Raw genomic sequence first — 23,380 nt, forward strand, 5'->3', positions numbered from 1 at the left:
GGATGATTAAGAGGTTGATCTAAGTGAGGATATAGATACAGTAAACAACATATAGTGTTAGAAATTTGAACACGGCCTTTGCTGAATGTTTGGCGTTTGGTCAAATAACAATGCTAGTAGACAAGTTGACAAACTCAAGTGCACAAAGCATAGCACAAATAGATTTCATAGTATTTGAATCCAAACTAAATATTTGCAAGTGGATATTTGCAAAAGAAAACGGACTAGCCAATGAAAATAATAAAGATACCAGTACAATACACAAGGTTTATGACCCTTGAAGCATCTGAAAATGGTAAAGGTACAAAGCTAAGCATCCGGCGGTGGTAGAAAAGGGCCTAGTAAATGCATCAGCATTAGTACATGCGTCACGAACTCCCCGCCGGTACTGAGATGCTTGACATGGAAAGACCCCCCGCAGCGAGGCGCGATGTAGAAAAGCATCTCCAGCCATACCTCTGCAATGAGTTCCCAGCGGTCATCTTCAGGCATGTTAGTCAGATCACGAGCCACTCTACGTGCACGAGGCAACACTGGAGAATCAAGAACCTTCATGTTGTTTTTCAAAAGTTGCACTTGATTTACCGGTTGGTTTTTGCTGCAAAGCTTGTCCATATCGGTTGGTTGTTGCCTTTCTCTGTTAGTTGGAAGCGCCATCATAACAGCTTCCCTCATACCACGATTAACACACCCTCGAAGAGTTTGCTTGATTCCTTCTGAGTGTTAACATGTACGAGCTTGGAGCTGGTCGTAAGCATCACATCACACGTGAAGACAAGATACATGGTATAGTTTGATAGCTCTCTGATCGCTCTTATTTTCTTAGTTTGATCAGGACAGGTGATGCTATTTTCTCTCAAGTAATATATCTCTGTTGCAATGTGCCAGATCAACACACTTGTTGGCAGGTCAGCATTGTTAATGATCGTGCGCATATCAGTCCATCTCTGAAGCGCTAGCTGTCCACGGAAGCTAGCAAAGTTCCAGCATTCTTGGTCACCTGTTCCCAATTCTAGCAGCTTATCAAGGACAAGCTCCTCGAGCTCTTTACTAACGGCAATTCTTGAAAATGGCTTGCCAATCCATGTTGATACAATTGGCACGATGCCTGTGGACTTTTGTCTGGTGTGATGTTCCAACATGTTATATTGTCCAAGCATTTTGGACCAGCGTTTTCTGTGTCTGCCCGCAGGGTGAATATAGTTGGCTACACGCAAGACTACATTCGTAAGTGGATAACATGTTGGTGCTTCCCTTGATGCAAAGTAGGAAAGAATGGACATGAAGAGAGATGCCACCTCAAGGATTATGGCCCCTACGAGTAATATGTAGGAGACTATGACATCAGTCGTGTTGTAGAGTTCGGCTTTTTCAGAAGCCATAAAGAGACGCAATGTTATCAAGGCCGAGATAAGTGGGAAGAGCAAGAGGAGTGAAGCAATGTGAAGAAATACTATGGCTGTGATTTTGTCCTCGGAATCTTTGGACATTATTGTACGGATAGGGAAAATCCAGAACATATTAAGCAAACCCTTGGTGTAGATGCGTTCATAAGAACGAACAAGTAGTGTGCCGACATAAACATAGGTATTGGAGCGGTTTGCACTAGACTTGAGCACATTGAGCAAGCCTGGTATGATAGATGCACATTCAATAGTATCCCTATCATTGAGTGGAGTATCCATCAGTATTTGTGCGAAATTGTCAACGGGTGGCAGCTTCACATCATCCTGGTTAATCATCATATCATGCACTACTTGCTTTAGTATATCCTCGGAAGGCCCCCTAGTCAAAAGAGTCGGTGTATAGTATACACCGCGTACATATCTATCCAAAATAGGCACGGTAGCATCTGTGAGGAGAAATGTTCGAGATGAGCAAAGGCAAAAGGTGCGCCCAATGTACTTGAAAACCCCAGACAAGAACATGAGCACCGTGGCAGCAAGGAGGCGACTGTCTTGCCAAGACGATATGGTGATTATGTAGCCAGCCACCGATGCTTGGGTGATCAATCCTAGCAGGTGTCGTTGCCAGAGCTCGTTGTCTTGCATGGAGAAGGCAGTGATAGTGTCTTGCCCTCCCAAGTGTAGGAGTAGGAATGGTGTCCAGAAGATAAGAAGATGGTGTGAGCCATTCGCATGGACCGCGAGATGACCGAGAACAAAAATGGCCACAGAATCGGTAGATAAGTAGGCTAGCCATATAAGAGAGTTGAGAATGCGGGACACGTTGTGCCTCCGCATGCCTGCTGTGAAGAAGAGGAATACTTGTAGGCCAAAGCTTGCAAGTATGAGGCAATGAATCTCCCATTCGCTCCAGAGCACTTGGACGACCTGCAAGCTGCCGATGGCCAAACCCAAAATAAAGATCGTCACTCAATGGTTCATCAGATATTGTATTACTTGCACATATTTCGATGTTTTATTATTACTCCTTCCGTCCTAAAATTCTTGTCTTAGATTTGTCTAAATACAGATGTATCAAGTCACGTTTTAGTATAAGATACATCTGTATCTAGACGAATCTAAGACAAGAATTTTGGGACGAAGGAAGTATTATTTTGTATATGCAAAATAAAAATTTATAATAACACGTTTTGTAATCCCCTTTTGTTTGAGGCGTTTCCATCAAAAACTACACATCATTTTAAAAAAATGGCACCACAACATGTAACCATAATTTAGTCAATTTCTAGGTTAATTATATCTATTATTAAAGGGGAATTGGTCGTCATACATTCGCCTCCACCTCTGCCCCCTTCGGGTTGGTTGTTTCCCTCCTGTATGCACATTTCCCATGTCTCGCATTAACTCAATCAAATCGTACAAAATACTCAACTAAATCAAAACTCTCCGCGTGTTCCCTTACCCATAGCCAAATCAAATCAGATCTTACTGAAGTCTTACTAAATTAAAACTTTACTTCTCTTCCCCTACTCATACTCAAATCACAAATCTTATCAAAATCTATGGTGGGTGTAAGGTATACGTCGAGTATTTAACAAAAACCTACCACATTTTATGGAAACGTTCCTACAAACTACCACTTTACTAATTTGTGCCGAAAACTACCATTTTCTCACTAATCCTTGACTAAAAACTATCATGTCTAAAAAGAGCCCGATTTGCCTCTTTTAAACACGTTTCTGACTGGTTGGGCCCACACATAAGCGTTGACGTGGCACATTAGCAAAATTTGTTTGATGGCAGCCGAGGAGCTCGCGGCGGCCGGCGAAGGACGAAGGGCGCAGGGCGGGCGGCTCCAGTGGCGACCCATAGCGACCCGCAGCGGCTCCGGCGGCTCCAGGAGTGACCCGCGGCGGCTCCAGCGGCGAAGGGTGGCGGCAGCGGGCGCGGGGAGACCGGGCGGCCGGAGGCGGGGGCGCGGCCGCGGGAGCCGCAGCATGCGAGGAGCAGCAGCAGGGGCACGACAGTGGTGAGCCGTGCGTGGCGGGGGCGCGGCCCGGGCGTAGCAGGTGTGGCGAGCGCGCGTGGTACAGGGACGGCGACCACGGTGCGCATGGCGAGGGGCGGCCACGAGCGCCGCGGGCGCGCGCGTGGGGGTGCGGCTCGGAGCACGAGCTCCGGCGCTCGGCCACCACGTTGATGCGGCAAGTAACCGAGGGGGGAGTAGAGGGGAAGCAGCGGGCGCTCACGATGGTGACATGGAGCTGCACGGGGTGGTCGGGGATGCGGCTAAGTGTGGCTCCGGCAGTTTGCGGGGCGGCGTACTGCGCGTGAGGAGGAGAGGTTGTGCGGGCGAAAGGGTCACCGGAGAAAGAGATCGAGGCGGCAGCGGCCTTCATCGGAGGCGGAGAAGATGAAGTACTCCGGTGACAAAATGGAAAAGTGATAGATTTTTAAAAAATTAGTCGTTAGTGTTTTTTAAAGAATTAGTGAAAAAGTGATAGTTTTCAGCACAAATTTGTAAAGTGATAATTTGTAGGCACGATTTCATGAATTGTGATAGATTTTTGTTAAATACTCGGCATATGTCTAACACGATTGGTGTTAGCCACTACAATATGTATTCCCTCATTACAATGCATGCAAAATTAGCTATTACTCCCTCTGTAAGGAAATATAAGAGCATTTAGATCACTATTTTAATGGTCTAAACGCTTTTATATTTCTTTACGGAGGGAGTACAAAGTAAGATAGGTAGATAGTGGTTGGACATTGATCAAAAGTATTTAAATATGTGGCTGAGAATAAACCATATTCGAGGTAAATGTAATGCAGTATCTCCGTCCTAAAAAAATAGACCCTATAAGATTTGTCAAAATTTAGAGGATTTATTTATGTGTGTGGTCTAGGAGACTAGGAGAAAGAGAAGAACTCGATCTATATATAGACTCTCGCGTGAGTGTGCCGTCCAGGAAGAAAGCAATGGAAAATAGACAAAAGCAATGCAATTAAGGAATGTGTTGCATGGGCCTGCACGGGACAAACACAAATTACTAGTTCCGCTTTTCCTTTCGAGGTTTGAAATTACTAGTCTCTTGTGCATTGTAGAGTTACTCCATGTAATTGTATATATACTCTGTGCACTTCCAGAATGTCTTAAGTTTTCTACTAGTACAAAATTAAATTCCCGCAAAAAAAGTTCAAGAAAATAAGTACGAGAAAATGAAGGCAAGGAGTTGCATGCATTGTTACCTTTGTTTGTCGATCTCGTTGGCGCCTCCAACTTGCCCAATATCCCTTAGTGGCCTCATTCCCAATCAGGCCGTGGGTAGACAAGCAAACCAAATGGATGGTTCGAGATGTTGTAGTAGTTGCTGCACGAATTGCACACTGATTTATACACGCACGCAAGCACGAATGGAGTAAATCTCAAGTCGAGATGGTGCGAGATGCTTGCTTCCACGAAACCCATTCTCATCCTCTTTACAAAAAAGTGAACAAAATCCCTCTGCTGATGTCGCGCAACAAGGCAAGAACTGTATTCTAATCACTTTGCTTGTCTTGGATATCTAGGGCCTGTTCGGAGTCCCTCCTCTCCACAACTCTGCTTCCGGAGCTGGAGGAGCGACAGTACAAAACCGCAGAGTGGGATAGGAGGCGCTTCACAGATTCTCTGTTTTCACGGAGCGGGAGGATTACCGAACAACCCCCTAGTATCACGAATAAAGCTCCTCTACAATAAAGAGAGCGAAAATTCTTCTCTTTTGTAATGGAATGGTCCCGTCGATATATAGCTTGCTCAATGGCGTCAGCGAAATTCCAGCGTCCGGGTACTCATTATGGATCAACAACACTGAGTTTGGAGAGGAAAAAGCCATGCTGCGCTCGAGTCTGTGTCTTCGTGAAGAAGTCAGCCAACTGGAACTCAGAGGGCACATAGTGAAGAGCGAGAGTTTGATCCTGCACAGCAGCACGCACAAAGTGGGCATCCACACCGATGTGCTTGGTGAGCTCATGCTTCACCAGGTCACGCGCAATACTGATAGCACCGGTACTGTGTGACAGTAAGGGAGTCGAGGTAGTAGCAGACACACCAAAATCCTCAAGTAACCATCGTAACCAGATCACCTCAGCCGTCAACATAGCCATGGCTCGCAACTCAGCCTCTGTATTCGAGCGAGAAACTGCAGTCTGTTTCTTTGTCTTCTAGGAAATAAGGGCAAATTTGATAATTTGCCACCCCTTACCTCCCCCTTTCATAATTTGCCCCCCCCCCCCCCCCCCTGACAGGTGGGGCCCGGGCCCGCCCGTCATTGAGACAATGGGTGGCAAATTGTGAAAGGGGGAAGTAAGGGGTGGCAAATTATCAAATCGCCCGAAATAAGAGAGCCACCGAGAAAGACACAGTAAGCAAACAGCGAGCATCGATCAGAGGGATCACTAGCCCAGGGTAGCATCAGAGTAGGCCTGGAGCTGAAGAGAGCTGGAGCGGGGAAAGAAAAGGCGCTGAGAGATCGTGCCACGAAGATATCGTAGAACACGGAGGAGGTGACTATAATGGACAGAGGTGGGAGCTGAGACAAACTGACTCAGGATGTGGACAGGATAGGAGATGTCAGGACGCGTAATAGCAAGATAGACAAGGCTGCCAACGAGGTGACGATAGCGAGTGGGATTAGGAAGAGGGTCACCATCAGAGGCACAAAGCTGAACGTTGAGCTCCATAGGAGTCACAACAGTGCGCTCATCACTGAGAGCAGCGCGAGCAAGAAGATCCTGAATGTATTTTTCTGGGGAGATGTAGAAGCCATCAGAGGTCGAGGAGATCTCAATTCCAAGAAAATAGCGAAGCGGACCAAGATCAGTCATGAGGAACTGGTTGCGAAGGCGAGCCTTAACAAAGGCAATGTAGTCAGAGTCGTCACCAGTGATGATCATGTCATCCACATAAAGAAGGAGAAGAGTCCGGCCATGAGGAGACGTGTGAACAAACAGCGCGGGATCATGGTCACTGGGCAAGAAACCAGCGGCAGTCACCACAGAGGCGAAGCGCTCAAACCAGGGGCCTGTTTAAGACCATAGAGGGAGCGGCGAAGTCTACATACCATACCATCAGGAGCGTAGTACCCTGGTGGTGGCTACATATAGACCTTCTCACGCAACTCGCCGTTGAGAAAGGCGTTCTGAACATCAAGTTGAGAGATAGACCAATGACGAACAGAGGCCACGGCAAGAAGAGTGCGAACAGTGGTCATGTGAGCCACATGAGCGAATGTCTCATCATAATCGCGTCCCTACTCCTGTTGAAAACCACGAGCCACAAGACGCGCTTTGTAGCGCTCAAGAGAACCATCAGAGCGAGTCTTAATCTTGTAGACCCACTTGCAGGTGATGGGATGAACACCGGAAGGAAGCAAAACCAGATCCTATGTGCCAGAGCGCTCAAGGGCAGCAAGCTCTTCGGCCATCGCAAGCTGCCATTCAGGCTGAGTCATGGCAGTTTGATAGAAAGTGGGCTCAGCAATAACAGAGAGACCATATCGATCAGGAGAATAGTGATCAGGCGGGGGTGAGGCCGAGCACGGAGGTTATGAACTGGGGGAGGCATGACGGGAGGAGCACCAGAGGTGGAAGGCGCGTCAGTAGAAGCATCCTCAGAACAAGGGCGACGAGTATAGTGGAGAGGAAACGGTGAGAGAGGGTGACAGACTGGAGATGATGGTGGAGAGGTGGAGGAGTAGGATGGGGAAGATGGTGTCGGTGGTGAATGAGAAGGAATGAGAGGGGAAGGAGTAGGAAGAGGTGAAACATGAGGCACATGGTGAGGTGTATCGGGGAGAAGAAGAAAAGAAATATCGTCCACAAAGAAGCTTGAGGAAGAAGGACCTGGGTAGTAAGGGCGAGACTCGTCAAAGGTCACATCACGCGAGATGCGCAAGCGACGTCCAACAGGATCCCAACAGCGATAGCCCTTGTGCTCATCACTGTAGCCAAGGAAAACACACTCAACCGACTGAGCAGTCAGTTTGGTGCGTTCTCGCGGGGCAAGAAGGACATAGCACACACATTCAAACATACGAAAGGCGGAGTAGTCAGGAGAACGACCAGTGAGATACTCCATAGGAATACCACCTTGTAGGGCAGTCGATGGCTGAATGCTGATGAGGTAGGTGGACGTAGAAACAGCCTCAGCCCAAAAATATGGGGGAAGGGAAGCGGCGATCATCAGTGCATGAGCCGTCTCAAGCAAATGATGATGCTTACGTTCTGCAACGCCATTATGAGCATGAGCACCAGGACAAGAGCACTGGGCAAGAGTACCCTGTTCCGGGAGAAAACCACGCAACAGTTGGGAGATAAACTCTCCAGCGGAGTCAGCACAAAAAGTGCGAATATGCGTGGAAAAGTGGGTGTGAACCATGGCAGCAAAACATTTGTATATAGGGAGAACCTCGCTACGAGATTTCATGAAGTAGAGCCAAGTGTAGCGAGAGAAATCATCAATAAAAAAAACATAGTAGCGATGGCCACCTTTCAAATCAAAGGGAGCAGGACCCCAGACATGAGAATGAACTAAGTCAAAAGGACGCTGAGATACCGACTCACTGGTAGGATAAGGTAACTTGGTCTGTTTGCCAAGTCTGCAACCATTACAATGTAAGGAGACATCTCCAGATACAGACCCTAAAAGGCCCTGACGAACTAAAGAAGACAAGCGAGAGCCACAGATGTGACCAAGGCGATGATGCCACTGCTGGAAGGACGCAAACGAAGAGGCAGCAAGAGCATGAGAGCTTGCAGAAGTGGTGACAGCGGAAGGAACACAAAGCCAGTCAACCTCCCAAAGATCCGCTGACTCACGGCGCCGGGGGCCAGCACCAACCAAAGCCTTGGTGCGACGATCCTGAATGGAGCAAGAGTCGGTATCAAGAATGACACGATAACCAGAATCAGTAAGTTGAGCAGCAGAAAAAAGATTCATGGTAAGACGAGGAACATGTGAAATGCTCGGGACAGAAAAGGACGGAGTGAAAAGAATACCACGACTAGCAACAGGAAGAGATGTGCCATCGGCAGTAAGGACATTAATAGAAGAATCAAGAGGGCGAAGAGAGGACAAAGCTGAAGAATCAGAGGACATATGAAAGGAAGCTCCAGAGTCCAAAACCCACGAAGATGTACCTGACGGTGTAGATGCTGGCGGTGTGGTGGAAGCAGTCACAGCAGCAGCAGAACCCGTCGATGAAGAACCAGAGCAAGCAAGCAAATGCTTGAGCCGTACAATGTCCTCGTTAGTGAGTGACGGAGTCAAGGAAGACGCAGGAGTCCCACTGGAAGAGGAGCGCCTCTGGTCATGCTTCTTTTGGCGACAATCAGATTCCGGGGTGACCTGACCTGGAGTAGTATCCATAGAAGGTGTCATGACGCGACGTGCCCTTCTCAGCATAAGGAGGGTGACCCATGTGATAGCCTGGCTTCTTAGGGATGATAGACTACTCATATCAATAAGGAATTCCTTCTTTTCCGGGAGCCCATTCGGACAGAACTCTAAAGTTAAGCGTGCTCAGCTTGAAGTAATGTGAGGATGGGTGACCGACCGGGAAGTTGCTCCCGGGTGCGCACGAGTGAGGACAAAGTGCGCAGAAAAGACTAGTATTGATCTGTGGGGCCAGTCTAGATCCCGCTAGGAGTAACAACCACCGGCGGGTGTGTCCGGGGCGTTACAAGTTGGTATCAGAGTCGACCCTCGCGGTTACACGGATGGTTGCGGACAGGTGCGTGGTCATGTTGTTCATGACGTTTGTGACCCGTCGTGGCACCCGACATGACACATGTACTGGACTGGAAGCACAGACGTATGTTCCAAGAGGGAGCGTTCCTGTGACCCAACGAGGATGTCGGTTCCTCTGAGTGGGGGTGTATGTGATAGCCTGGCTTATTAGGGATGATAGACTACTCATTTCAATAAGGAATTCCTTCTTTTCCGGGAGCCCATTCGGACAGAACTCCAAAGTTAAGCGTGCTCAGCTTGAAGTAGTGTGAGGATGGGTGACCGACCGGGAAATTGCTCCCGGGTGCGCATGAGTGAGGACAAAGTGCGCAGAAAAGACTAGTATTGATCTGTGGGGCCAGTCTAGATCCCACCAGGAGTAACAACCACCGGCGGGTGTGTCCGGGGTGTTACAACCCACCCCCTGAAGGAGTAGGCAGGAGCGGTGGAGCAGTAAGACGAGCAGACGCCACAGGAACTCTAGCAGCCAACACTGACGGAGCAGCAAGTAACCCAGCAGAGCGAAGGCGGGTCTCCTCAGCACGAAGCTCGGCAAGCACCTCCGAGATAGGAACACGACCACGAGCAAGCAGGTGAGCACGACGAGGCTCAAACTCAGATCGGAGGCGAGATAAGAACTCATGAACCCTCTGAATCTCCAAGTCAGACTGCGTAGTCTGACAGCAACGGCAAGTGCCACAAACAACTGTCCGCAGTGAGTCAAGCTGACGCCAGATGCAGAGCACTGTGAATAGAACTCATCAATAGACGAGTCACCCTGCTGAAGAGCATGCTCCTGACGCACCACAAAAAGGTATAGAGCATCGCCAGAGAGCTGATAGCGCTGACAAAGGTAGGACCACATCGCTGCGACAGTGCCGATACCTGATAACCCACAAGTATAGGGGATCGCAACAGTTTTTGAGGGTAGAGTATTCAACCCAAATTTATTGATTCGATACAAGGAGAGCCAAAGAATATTCTCAAGTATTAGCAGCTGAGTTGTCAATTCAACCACACATGGAAACTTAGTATCTGCAGCAAAGTGTTTAGTAGTAAAGTAATATGATAGTGGTGGTAATGGTAACAAAAAGTAGTGCAAGCAATAGTAAATATTTTTGGTATTTTGTAGTGATTGTAACAATAGCAACGGAAAAGTAAATAAGAGAGAACCAGTATATGGAAAACTCGTAGACACCGGATCAATGATGGATAATTATGCCGGATGCGGTTCAACATGTAACAGTCATAACAAAGGGTGACACAGAATTAGCTCCAATTCATCAATGTAATGTAGGCATGTATTCCGAATATAGTCATACGTGCTTATAGAAAAGAACTTGCATGACATCTTTTGTCCTACCCTCCCGTGGCAGCGGGGTCCTAATGGAAACTAAGGGATATTAAGGCCTCCTTTTAATAGAGAACCGGAACAAAGCATTAGCACATAGTGAATACATGAACTCCTCAAACTATGGTCATCACCGGGAGTGGTCCCGATTATTGTCACTTCGGGGTTGCCGGATCATAACACATAGTAGGTGACTATAGACTTGCAAGATAGGATCAAGAACTCACATATATTCATGAAAACATAATAGGTTCAGATCTGAAATCATGGCACTCAGGCCCTAGTGACAAGCATTAAGCATAGCAAAGTCATAGCAACATCAATCTCAGAATATAGTGGATACTAGGGATCAAACCCTAACAAAACTAACTCAATTACATGATAAATTTCATCCAACCCATCACCGTCCAGCAAGCCTACGATGGAATTACTCACGCACGGCGGTGAGCATCATGAAATTGGTGATGGAGGATGGTTGATGATGACGACGGCGACGAATCCCCCTCTCCGGAGCCCCGAACGGATTTCAGATCAGCCCTCCCGAGAGGTTTTAGGGCTTGGCTGCGGCTTCGTATCGTAAAACGCGATGATTTCTTCTCTCTTATTTTTTTCTCTCCGAAAGCCAATATATAGAGTTGGAGTTGGCGTTGGAAGGTGTCCAGGGGGCCCATGAGGTAGGGGGCGCGCCCTAGGGGGGGGCGCCCCCCACCCTCGTGGACAAGGTGTGGGCCCCCTGGTCTTCATCTTTGGCGAGGATTTTTTATTATTTTTTATAAGACATCCCGTGGAGTTTCAGGTCATTACGAGAACTTTTGTTTTTTGCACATAAAACAACGTCATGGCAATTCTGCTGAAAACAGCGTCAGTCCGGGTTAGTTCCATTCAAATCATACAAGTTAGAGTCCAAAACAAGAGCAAAAGTGTTTGAAAAAGTAGATACGATGGAGACGTATCAATACCCGTGAACTCCGAAGCAAACTGAGGGAGGACACTTGCAGTGAGAACAGCATCAGGTTGAGCATCATCATTGCACCACTGAGTGTAAGCAGACAGATCATCTCGATAGACCGAGAGAGCATCAGAATAGGCGGATACCTGCTAATCATAAGCATCAACCGCCGCATCATCAAGAGCCTTGGCTGCATCCCGATCTGCCTGAGAAGCATCAGCAACAAGAACCGGCGGAACCAGCAGGGTAGGAGCCACCGGAGCAACATGGCAGGGCGGACAGGGTACGTCACCAGAGAGAACACCCCACAACAGAAGGCCGCGCATCTGGATGCGCATGAAACCTGCAAACTTAGCATAGTTGGTGCCATTGAAGATTACCGAGCACCGATGAACAACGACATAGCTCGAAGAAGACATGAGGAGCTCCCTCTGTTCTTTTTCCCTTTTTTTGGAGTCAACGGGTCAGCAGAGACCCGACCTGGATCGAGCGGGATCAAGGGATTGGGCACCTGCTCGCTTGCCTGCACGCTCGCTCGCTCAGCCCATGCTGGAAGAGAGTCAACGACCACAGTCCACCCGATCTGGATCGGGCAGAAGAGCACGCTAGGCCAGCAGGGGAGTGCTCGAGCGGGAGGGAATCGACGCTGGTGGCTGGGGCAGCGACCCGTGCGCAACGGCAACGGAGGCGGCCCGAACCAGGGGAGCGCTCGAGCCGGGGGCGGCGACGGCGGCCGGAATCAGCCGGGGGCGGCGAAGGCAGCCAGAACCAGCCGGGGGCGGCGACGGCGGCCAGACTTGCCGGGGCAGCGGCGGCTGGACGGAATGGAGCGACGTCCTAACGGGCTACGGGCGGCTGCTGCGCCCGGAACAGCAGCAGGCAGCAGCGTCTCGACCAGAGAAAGAGAGAGAGAGAGAGAGAGGGAGGGGGGGGGGCGGGGACGAGGCCAGAGAGGAGGTTGACGGATACGGCGGCGGCCTGAGAAGATGGCCGGAGACAGCGGCGGCCGAAGGCAGGCAGACTAGGTACGGGACGCACGGGGTTGCATCGTGCGGGGGAAAAGGGCTAGCTTGACATCTGATACCATGTTGAATAATCAGCAACTAATCTTTTACTGAGGGACCATTACATATACATGTGTGGTAAAATGCAGAAAACCCCTTATACAATAAGGATATACCGAAAAGAAACTATACACATCTAACACAAAGCAACTGAGGATGCAGCATGTGTTTGTGTTGGATGGATCACCATCACGCTGCCTGTCTCCGTGTGGAGGGCCAGTGCAGCTGGCCGGCTCTTGGTCCTGCCTCTCTCACTCTCCTCGCAAGGGTCCTTGTTGCAAGACTGCGGAGAGGAAAACACATGGGACCATAGGATTGCTGAAGAAGATGGCCGTCTTTTGCCCGATGCCTTATGGTTCATGATTATCGCTTAAACTTAATTAGAACTTCAGTGTTTCTTGATAGCCAAACGATACAATGTTGGGCAGAGTACTACCGGCCATGTCAGGCTGAGAGTAGCTCACCCAAGATACATCATAAAGATCACCGGAATAAGAAAAAAAAATAGCCGTGAGCTTATGGTTCGTTAGCTTCTCAGGCACTTGCGCTTATTCAGCTTCATATGCTTCCTTAGCCCGCAAAACACATCCTTTCAATAATTTTTTTACATGAGCCCTAAAATCATAAACTTGCAGCATTTGTCTAGAGACTTTCAAACAAGCATCCTTATCCAGCTTAACTTCATATTTATCTGCATCATTGACCAACCTTGATACTTCGTCTTCTGAAATCTGACATGTAGACATTTATTTGAAAGAGTGAAATTTCCCAAGAAATGCACTGCATGCAGCTGGGGACACATTCAAAAAATAGTAGTACATACAGTAACTTACCTTGCAGGATTTGCCAGCTCTTTCAATGCACCATGTCTTATTCAGAGCTGTTGCAATCTTCCGTGAGCCCCAACCATCGGTGTCGATGCCGGATACATCCTTAATGAGAGCAGCTGCATGATGCAACTCTCCAGACTTCTCATTCTCAAAAGGGTCACACTGAAACAAGACGTGAGCCAACATGACAATCCGCTCATTGACCTGGATACAAAGAGTATTCCTTCATCATTAAAGCAAAGGATATATTTTTCCGTACTCCAAAACGTTGCAACGTCGTTAGAGTATGCGAGCTAATTGCTGTTGGGATTAACACCGATTGGTTTCCCTGTCCGGCACGGACTAGTAGCAGTTATCGAAAACTCTACGCCCCACATTAACTCCATCACAGTTGAATCATACAGGCAGGTATTTTCTGAAAAAGAGGAGTCACAGCAAAAAATGATGATAAATAAAGTTATCGACAAAAGTAACGAGCGAACGTTCGGAATTAGGGAATAGATCCGAACGATCTGACTGCCGTTCGATCCTGATTCCCCGCGCGATAATTTCTCCCTCGCTCGCCGCCCGATCCGTTTCTGGCGCGGGCCCAACCACCCGTTATGCTTCCCGCGCGTGAAAAGATATGGCAAAGAAAAAAGTGCACCTCCAGGGAGTCGAACACACGCGCTGCTCCATGGGATACCAGTGCACCACCACCTGGGCTAAGACTGGCTTTTGTATTTTATGTACAGGTTAGCTAATATTTATTTATTCAAACGTGGGAAAACAACAATGTTTTCCACAATGAGAAGAACCATCTGGACCAAGTTTTTTAAGGAACGATGTGTTGTGTTTGTACTTGTCTCCTTATTGTACAGATGATCATTTTTTAGAGAAATAAATGTTTCGCCTCCTAGACTTATATAACTTCTTTTTGTAAATATGATGATAATTTATGCACAGCAAGACTGATAACTTAGATACAAATATTGTGATAAACTTTGAACGAGGGACGGGGTATTGTTGAAATAGAGTTGATAACTCATGTGTATTAGCATGGTAATGTACGCACATCAGAGCTGATAACTTATTTAGCCCAGACGTGGTAACTATTTTGACTCATGGAAAAACCCGTGACTCATGTGTGCTAGCACGGTAATATATGCACAACAGAGCTTATCATTTATTTAGCCCGGACGTGGTAACTATTTGACTCAGAAAAAAGTTATTGAAAAGCACCATCGATAACTCATGTGTATTGGCATGATAATATAAGCAGAGCAGAGCCGATAACTTACTTAGCCAAGGCGTGGTAACTTTTTGATCTGGAAAAAAGTTGTTAAAAAACATCATGACAGCTCACGTGTAAATGACATGGTAATATATGCACAACAAAGTTGATAAATTACTTAATCCAAGCCTGGTAACTTATTTACCAAAAAACTCATTGAGGATATACCAACATAGAACCTACTTTCGAATTTCCCGTCACGTAAGATTTTTTATGTTAAAACGACTTTTTGATCAGACCAACGGTTTTTTGGAAAAAAAAATTGAGTTTCGAAATAGAAGAATGTAGGACGACATTAGCTTTTTATGTCCTCTAGTGTATGCATGCATGTGGGGAGAAGGTAAGAGAAATCATTTTTATGCCCCGATATTTTTTGTGGAAACAAGCTGATAACTTATGTACCACAGATGTGATAATTTACGTAGTATAAGCATGGTAACTTTTTGTCCGTAAAAAGTCGTCGAAATATACTGGGGAAAAATGTTGTTAAAAAATACCTCCATAACTCATGTGTAAACAACATGATAATACACGCACATAAAAGCTGATAACTCATATAGAAATATCGTGGTAATTTTTTGACCGAAGGAATGAAAATTGTCGAAAAATATACCCCGATAACTTTTGTGCAACATGGTAATATAAACAATAAAGCCGATAACTCACTACAAACATCATAATCACTTTTTAACCCTGAGATAAAAGTTTGTTGAAAACATACAACGAAAAACTTTTGTGTAAATGACACGGTAACTTATGTATGACAGAAGTGATAACTTACGTAGTCCAAATGTGGTAATTTTTGGTCTGAAAAAAAAGTCGTTAGAACATATCAACATGGGATCTAGTTTCGAAGATCTCGTCGAGACGATTTTTTTTGTGAAGACGGTTTTTCAATCGGAGCGACGATTTGAACTACAAAACATTTTAAAGTTTGAAAAAAAGGAATTTAGGATGACATCAGCTTTTCGTCCTTTAGTGCATATATGCATGTAATTAGAGGGAGAAGTGCACATGAAAGAAAAATTAGTCATTCTAATGCATGCATGTATATAATTAAAGTGAAAAAAGAATCGTTCTTGTCTATTGCTAAAATCCGAACGTTTGGTAGTTATAAAAATCTTAAAGTTATTAAAAAAAACAGGCAAACCATGAGAAGCTGGCATATCACTCACCAATCTCTCTTCAATGATCTTTTTTATATTCAGGCTTTGCAACAGCCATCCTCTGCCCAGGGCAGTGGTACTTGAGGATCATCTGAGTAAGACTTTGTTTAACACTTAACACCAGTGTCTTGATTAACGGTGCTGGACTTGTCCTCGAGAGTTCGATACTCTCTCAGCCAAACAACCTGATAATGATGAGCATTATGCATGTTCAGGGGCAAAAGGAAATAATGAGTCAAAGTATCTTTTTTTTAGAAAAGGAGGATGACTCCCGGACTCTGCATCTAGGCGATGCATACGGCCACTTTATTAATTATTCTCACAAGACCTTACAAAAAATACAACAGTAAGACTAAAGCCGCCATCTAAGCAACAGACTGTCGCTACACCTATCCAGTTGATGAAGGGACGCAGATAGCCTGGGCCTAATACCAAACAGACATCGCAGCCAAACCTAACATCTAAGACCTGGGGTCCCATCCAGGACGCCTGCCGGGCATGGGTCTCACCGGTCCGGCGTGCACTCAGTGGCCGCCGCCGCCAACTGCCACCGCTCCATCTTCAGAACTATACTGATGCATCAACCTTGCTCGGTCCAGCTATCGTCGACGCCACCACGGCGCCCAACGGCACCTCGTCCCTGCGCGCAAACAGCTGAGCACGTCGCGGTCGTCACTGATATACCTCAGCACCATGCTGCCAAGTACCACCAGCAGACACAGCTTGAAGTCTTTGGAAGATCTATCATGCGTAGCACCTGCCGACCAGGCATGACAAAGCGTAGCACCTGTCGGTCAGGCATGACTTGACATCTCCACCGAAGCTCCGTGCAAGACGAAGTCGCTCCACCTCCAGCCTCTCTGAACGGGAGCACCCCAGGAAGACACGGTGAAGAGTTGAGCACCACAATCACCGCGAGAGCCGGACCAGCCGACCGCCATGGCGAAGCGACACCATTAAAGAGAGAACCGTCGCCATCAGAAACGCCAAGAACGCGCTGCAGCTGTCCCACCTCCCGGCGGACCCAAAGCGGCGCCTTCAAGAAGGTGACGGAGCTGAGCACCGCCGCCGCCCAACAAAAGTTGTGGGTTTTCACCCGGGTACAGGGGAGGACGAGGGGGAGGGAGCTAGATCTCGAAGCCGCCTTCAAGAAGGAAACAGCACCCGGAGCACCGCCGGCGTCGTGGCCGCTGCAGCCGGCCAAGAAATTACTCCGATCCAGAGCTCGCAACCCCACATTCGCGCAGTCAGCCACCGGATTCGGCGGGACTGACGAGGAGGAAGCAGCAGCACGGAGGCGCCGTCTTCAGATCTAGCGAAGGAGAGCAGCAAGGGATCCCTCCAACGCGGCGCCCGCATCCACCGCCAACTCGCCGCCCGCGCGGCCGAGTGGACGCCGCCCTCAACACCGGCGAGCGCTGCCCGCCCAGGACGACGCCGCCCTCACCAGCAGAGGCCGCCGCCTCAAACCCTAGGCCCGAGCCTGAGCGGCGTCGCGGCCGAGGGCCTCGCCGCCACCCTCATCGGCGACCGCGCCGATGACCCGGCACCCGTCTCCGGCGGCGGCGAGGGAAGAGATCGAGAAGGGGGGTGGCGGACGGCGAGATCGGTCGCCCCCGAGTCGCGAATCAAAGTACTAATGAACAGTGTGTGTTACGTTCCTCCCTCGTTGCAAGAAAATGAAATTAACATGCAATCGGGAGAAGGAAATAAGGGGGCACAATACAACCTTCTTTGCCTCGGCGCCGCAAGTGAAGTGAGTCCATATTTTCTGGAGGAGACAAGGGATAAATGTGAGACAAGATGAGTTTATAGAGAAAACTATTTATATCTACAATACCTAATATATAAAATGTGAAACTACGTCCTATGATGAATCTAATGATATAAATGTTTGACATTCTAGATATAAATGTTTTTCTTCACAAACTTGTCAAAGTTGGAGAAGTTTGACTTTTCAAAAAAAATATTCACTACATTATGGAACAGAGTGAGTAGCTAAAAAAGAGCAGTAGAGCACTATGCGAGCTTGGGCCAATAATGCTAAAGATACGGGAAGCTTCAACGGACTTTTACGGGATGGCAGGGTTGGCCCTGGGGTGTAGATCCGCCCCTATCGTTCGCGTCACCTTTGGGAAAAAGAAGAATGAAATGCACAGTGTTCGATGAATTTTCTAATCCATTGTTTTATTTCTCAAAAATAAAAATGTCGTTGAAATTGCATATGCCTATTTGGAGATGAATTCTCTTGTTGAGTTGTTTTCCGACGACTCACTGAGAGTAGTGGCGCACTACTGTTTCACATGATTGCCGTACTTCATCGCTTGAGTACAGTTTAAGTCCACACGATTGCTCTGCCCCGCCACCATTGGTTCTAGCAAGATTATCAACATATCATGCGCTTCTTCGTTTCGCCGATCTTCATAAACCCGCAGCTTGAGAGTTGCTCGCCGGAGATGGCTATGTCACGAACTCACGATAGATTCTTCCGTGTCTGCTGTAGCAAGCATCCCATGAACGCACTCTGTTGATGACTGTAGCACAGTCAGACCGAAGAGAACAGTCAGAGCTTCGGCTGCCTCTGCCTCACTGCAGCGCTCAAAGAAGAATATGGCCCTCATTACGGATACAGTTTGCAGGAGCATGCTTTGGACTTTGGACGTGGTGCACAAAATGGTCCTGTTTGGAGAACAAGGGATGGTAAACCTGTGAGAATTTGGAGGCATGATTTTGGTTACCGCCTATGATCTCCAAGTGACCGCAGGGAAAACTAACTCAAGACTTAACCAAGTCACAGTGCCGGGCACGAATGAATGGGACGCGCAACTGATTGGACTATCATCAAGATGTGGACGACTGTTAGTTCTTGCTCATCACTTCTTTCATTAGCAAGTACCCTGAATTCCAAATCATACATTGTGAATTCTGGTGCGCTGTTAAAGGACAAGATATTAAACAGTGAAACAAAAACTACTCAAGCAGGAAGGCTTTAATTAAGGAACTCACCTAAGAGCTTCTGCGTCATGGATTATCTGCACCTTCGTCCTAAAGTTAGCAGGAAGCATTTTTCTTTCTTTTCTTTCTGTGGGACAGCAGGAAGGCTTTTCTGCCTGTTTGACAACCAACGACAGGCTCTACATCATCCGCCAGTTCAGACTTCAGAGCAAGAAGAGTGAAATAAATGCACGCAAGCTCTGAAAAGTAAAGATGGTCGAAAGTGTCGTCGGTGAACTGACCTGCCTTACTGATGAACACACAATTTTGTAACCCTATTCGTCGATTTCCACTTCGACAAGCCTATCAATTATATGATGTATAGTTGGTCTCCTCACTGGGTTGAAGTCAGTGCACTCTATCCCTATCTTAGCACATACTCGTACTTGTTCCAGTTCCAGTGACATGTCGATTCTGTTACTCCAACTTTCGAGTATCTGCGATATCAAATAGTGAGATGTAGGTTAATGAAAGGATAAACTTCTATCTAATCAGCGACTGAGAATGTAGTCTACAAACCCCATAAATATGATGTTAATGTGCACACCACATAAATATCAAATTAACTAACAACTTTTTTTTATACCTGAAATGTAAACTGCACCCAACTGTTCTAACGCTGTGTAATCTGTATTTTGATGTTCGGTCAAACAAAACAAATAGAAATAAAAAGATAGTGTTAAAGCATTTCAAAGACTGCATTAATTTTTGCCCATTTGCATAACTACAGGTTTACATTAACATGCAGGAATGAATGGGGTGTAAAATTTTGCAGCTATTTTGTGCTTAGCGGTGCTGCATGCGCTTCCATAAGTACAAATTTATATACATATTCAACATCACAATATCCCTTCTTCCCTGTTAGCATCTCCATGATTATAACACCAAGACTGTATATGTCTGTTTGGAACGTGAGGGTTCCATTGAAGTATTCTGGTGGCATATATCCCCTGCATGAAACGAGAGAACGAAATGAATATATAATTTGTAAGTGAAGAAGGAGCTTTCAAGAGGTTTAGCCGCTTACATTCTTCCGGCTAGTCTTGTAGCATGGGTTTGTTGTTGACTAAAACACGTTAGAAGACAAAAGTCACCAATTTTGGGAACCATATTATCATCCATAAGTATGTTTTCAGGGTTTAGGTCCAAATGAAGAATACGATTCTGGTGAAGATAATTTAAACCCTGACAAATTCCTTCAATTATCTTATAGCGCGTTCTCCATTCAAATCCACCAGAAGCATCTACACAGGGAAGAGGAGATGATAAAACAGTTTACTGTTTGAGATACTTGAAATTCTTCATCTTTAGAATCAAGATGTAGACGAGAGGATATATTTATATACTACCATTACATTTGTGGATGATTGAAATAAGGAAAAGAAAAAGTCCATTTTACTACCCTAAACAAAGTTGGTGGTTCACATTACCCCTTGACGTTTTTTCGGTTACCCCCCTAAACAATCCCATACCAGACAAAAAAAACCTGGGTGGTTTGCCCAAACCGGATGCTGACGTGGACATGGTCAAAGGTGGTATTTGACCTACGTGTGGGTCCCACTCGTCAGTTTTTTTTAAATCTAAGAAATAGACAAGAAGTACTGTACTTGCGCCTCACCTGTTGGAAGTTTCGGCCCAGCCCAACCCAGCGAGTGGCAGGGTTGTCTTCAACCCCTCGCCAGGAGGACGTTGCGTTGTGGGCGTTCGTGCGTCGACGGCCACCTCCTGCTTTTCGATGTCCAATGCGTCCCCGCGCCTTTCTTCGCGACCTAAAGAAGTGCACGGCCTCCTCTACCTCTTCCCTCTTTCGCAGCTCCCTCTCCCCTTCTTTAGCTCTCTCCCCCGAGTGTCTCCGAGAGAAAACGTCGCCGCCACCCTCTGTCCTCGTGGCCACCGGCCACCTCTTGCCACACCAACATGTCCAGGAGCTCCGCCTAGACGCCTTGAACATCTCCGAAGAAGAACTCGAGCTCGGACACACTGCATCGCGCTAACCGTTGCCGTCTTCCTCGTTGGCATCTGAAGATCGCCGCTGTCGATTCGGACACTTCAGAGCCTCCCCGGACCAGAAAAGGTGCCCTACGACTTCACTGTGAGCTCCTGCCCATTTACCCTCTTCCCCCTTCGTCAATTTCGTCCTCCAACTAAGGTAGCCGCCATGACCGAAGCCGCCGTCCGCCATTGCAGATGAGCTCATCGCTGCGAAGCTCTCCCAGCCGCCACGTGCTGTCCAGCAAGCTCCTGCTGCCCCGTAGTTTCCACCCCTACTCATCTTGCTCGTCTGCATGCTCCTTCACAGTTGCCCGCATGCACCCGAGTGCCGCCGCCAGCACCAGCCACCCCGGCACCCGCTGCTGCAACCAGCCGCCACGCCTCGTCGCGCTGGTCACGCAGAGCCCACGCGCGCATCCAGCCTCCACCGGAATCGGCCACCCGGTGATGTCTGCCATGCTCCGGTTAGCCACCGGCTAAACCTATCATTTGCACTTAGTTAATCCAGCTCTTGAGTCACTGCCAAGCGGGTCCCGCTGCCTAATTAACCACATGGCTAATTTCCTGTTTTGGTTAAGTTAATCCTCATGGCCCCACCCGCAGGTCAAAACCACCATTGACCAGAGCCACGTCAGCTGCAAGTCAAGACAAACCACCCAGGTTTTTTTTTGTTCGGTATGGGTTTGTTTAGGGATGAAAAGAGCAAAAAAATAGATCAGAGGTAATGTGAACCACCAACTTTGTTCAGGGTAGTAAAATGGACTTTTTCTAAGGAAAACAAAGATGGAAAAACATGTTACAGCCAACGTGATCCTACAGATGATATAGTCAGAAAGACTTCCTCTTGGTAGAAGCTCAAAGCAGAGCAACCTTTGTTGTACATCTGCCATGACCAACTTTCCCTTGTAGGATAGCATTTCTCCCCGTGTGTCCGAACAATACCCTAGAAATCGTATTATGTTTTTGTGCTTTGCCTTCATCAAACATTCAACCTCCTGGTGGAATGACCTCTCACTAAGATACCCGGACAGTTTCTTCACAGCGACTGTCACATTCCCAAGCATTCCCTGCAGCCGGAACATGCCTTGTTAGCATAAATTCAGTCTCAGATCACGGGTACTTGAGAGTTACCGTACCTTATAAACAACTGCAATGCTTCCTCTGCCAATTTCCTGATCATCCGAGAAATAATTTGTGATTTCTTCTAATAGATATAATGGCAAGGCCTTCGGCTCAGCATTTTCATCAAGTAGCATTTGCAGGAGATCATCTGCCGTGAGTGTTCTGCGGTGCCAAACAGATGAACTAGCCTCACTAGTTTCAGTAGACACGTCTGTAAGTTCCACTTCATCAAGCCTAGTGATTATACTGTGTGGATCTGGTCTCATCTTTGGGTTATAGTCAGTGCACTCTTTCCCTACCTCGGCGCATACTCGTACTTGTTTCAACTGTGTGTGTATGTCTCCCTTGGTATTTCTCCAACCTACCCTTCCAGCTTTCAAGCACCTAGCGAATCAACCTGTGGTTGAGTTGGTTAGGTGGACAGTGGTATCCCCAACCCACCAGGGTTCAAATCCTGGTGCTCGCATTATTCCTGGATTTATTTCAGGATTTCCGGTGATGCGCTTTCAGTGGGAGGAGACGTTTCCGTCGACGACGAGGCGCCTACGGTGACTTCGTAAATCTCAAGATGATATGCCGGCTCAGTCTCTCGGAGGTGCTCATAGGGGTAGGGTGTGCGTGTGTGCGTTTATAGGGATGAGTGTATGCGCGTGTATATGAGCGCTTGTGTCTGTACTGATGCTCAAAAAAAAAGCTTTCAAGCACCTATGAAATTACATTGTGAATTGTGATTTATTTATGAGAATGTACTAACCTCATACATAATATGTTCACGTGCAAAGCCATGTAAAATGAAGTGTACTAGCTGCATAGTTCGTCAACTATGAATTTGAACTGATTGAAAGGTTCTCCAAAGACCAAATTTACTCACACATTTCTGTGTCAGATCACGCCATGTAAATTGGGGTTTAACGTTCAGCCAGAACAGCCACCCAGATGATAAGATATGCAGTTGTGTTTATTTCTCCCTTCAAATTAGTATATTTCCTTTTTCTTGGTAGTTTTAGGCAAGGTTTTGGTTACTGGATAGCAAAATTTTACCAAGGGGCATCGAGATTCACAGTAAACAATGGTTATGAGAAAATACCAGATGGTTAAGCAATAAGTAGTGTGCGAACTATATAATAAATCACAAATGCAAAGTAACCACCCATTGGTTCGTACCCTACCTCCAATATCTTTTTTGTTTCCGCATTGTGCTCTACCACGACATTACTGACGAACTAGTGAAACCACTAGGGTACAAATAAAATCATGCGTATATGTATTCAAACTAGTCGGTTATTAATTTTTGTCCTTTAAGTGGGCATGGCTGGGAAATGTGGTTACTGCAGTAACCAAAAATACCATGTATATTTAAGGAGCTACTGATTTTCCTCATTTGCAAACTTAGTGCTATGTTGATAACATTATGCAACTTTCCACGATAGTAGGAAAATCAGGCATGATATTATACATGCAA

General features: G+C 47.0%; 2 protein-coding genes across 2 annotated transcripts; both read right to left on the reverse strand.

The window, feature by feature from the left end:
• Positions 1-248: 248 nt before the first annotated feature.
• LOC125549287 lies at positions 249-4,774 on the reverse strand. Its single transcript, XM_048712735.1, has 2 exons — positions 4,659-4,774; positions 249-2,340 (listed from the first exon to the last, which is right to left on the reverse strand). Exons 1-2 carry the CDS (start codon positions 4,715-4,717, stop codon positions 672-674), a joined length of 1,728 nt encoding a protein of 575 aa, XP_048568692.1. The 5' UTR covers positions 4,718-4,774; the 3' UTR covers positions 249-671.
• Positions 4,775-13,089: 8,315 nt separating this feature from the next.
• On the reverse strand, positions 13,090-22,184 carry LOC125547235 (cysteine-rich receptor-like protein kinase 44). Its single transcript, XM_048711192.1, has 7 exons — positions 21,933-22,184; positions 21,614-21,863; positions 19,832-20,048; positions 19,634-19,754; positions 19,098-19,241; positions 13,375-13,533; positions 13,090-13,272 (listed from the first exon to the last, which is right to left on the reverse strand). Exons 1-7 carry the CDS (start codon positions 22,182-22,184, stop codon positions 13,090-13,092), a joined length of 1,326 nt encoding a protein of 441 aa, XP_048567149.1.
• Between the last annotated feature and the right edge of the window lie 1,196 nt (positions 22,185-23,380).

Source organism: Triticum urartu, chromosome 3 (assembly GCF_003073215.2).
Source record: "Triticum urartu cultivar G1812 chromosome 3, Tu2.1, whole genome shotgun sequence".
Taxonomy (NCBI): domain Eukaryota; kingdom Viridiplantae; phylum Streptophyta; class Magnoliopsida; order Poales; family Poaceae; genus Triticum; species Triticum urartu.

Excerpts from the sequence above, each read along its gene's own strand:
- LOC125549287 (XM_048712735.1), bottom strand. The coding sequence starts at position 4,717 with ATGAGGCCACTAAGGGATATTGGGCAAGTTGGAGGCGCCAACGAGATC. Across the intron at positions 2,341-4,658 it reads AACGAGATCGACAAACAAAG|CTTGCAGGTCGTCCAAGTGC; the intron begins GTAACAATGCAT and ends GGCCATCGGCAG.
- LOC125547235 (XM_048711192.1), bottom strand. The coding sequence starts at position 22,184 with ATGAGACCAGATCCACACAGTATAATCACTAGGCTTGATGAAGTGGAA. Across the intron at positions 20,049-21,613 it reads TCTTTCTGACTATATCATCT|ATGCTTCTGGTGGATTTGAA; the intron begins GTAGGATCACGT and ends TTCCCTGTGTAG. Across the intron at positions 19,755-19,831 it reads ACAAGACTAGCCGGAAGAAT|GGGATATATGCCACCAGAAT; the intron begins GTAAGCGGCTAA and ends CGTTTCATGCAG.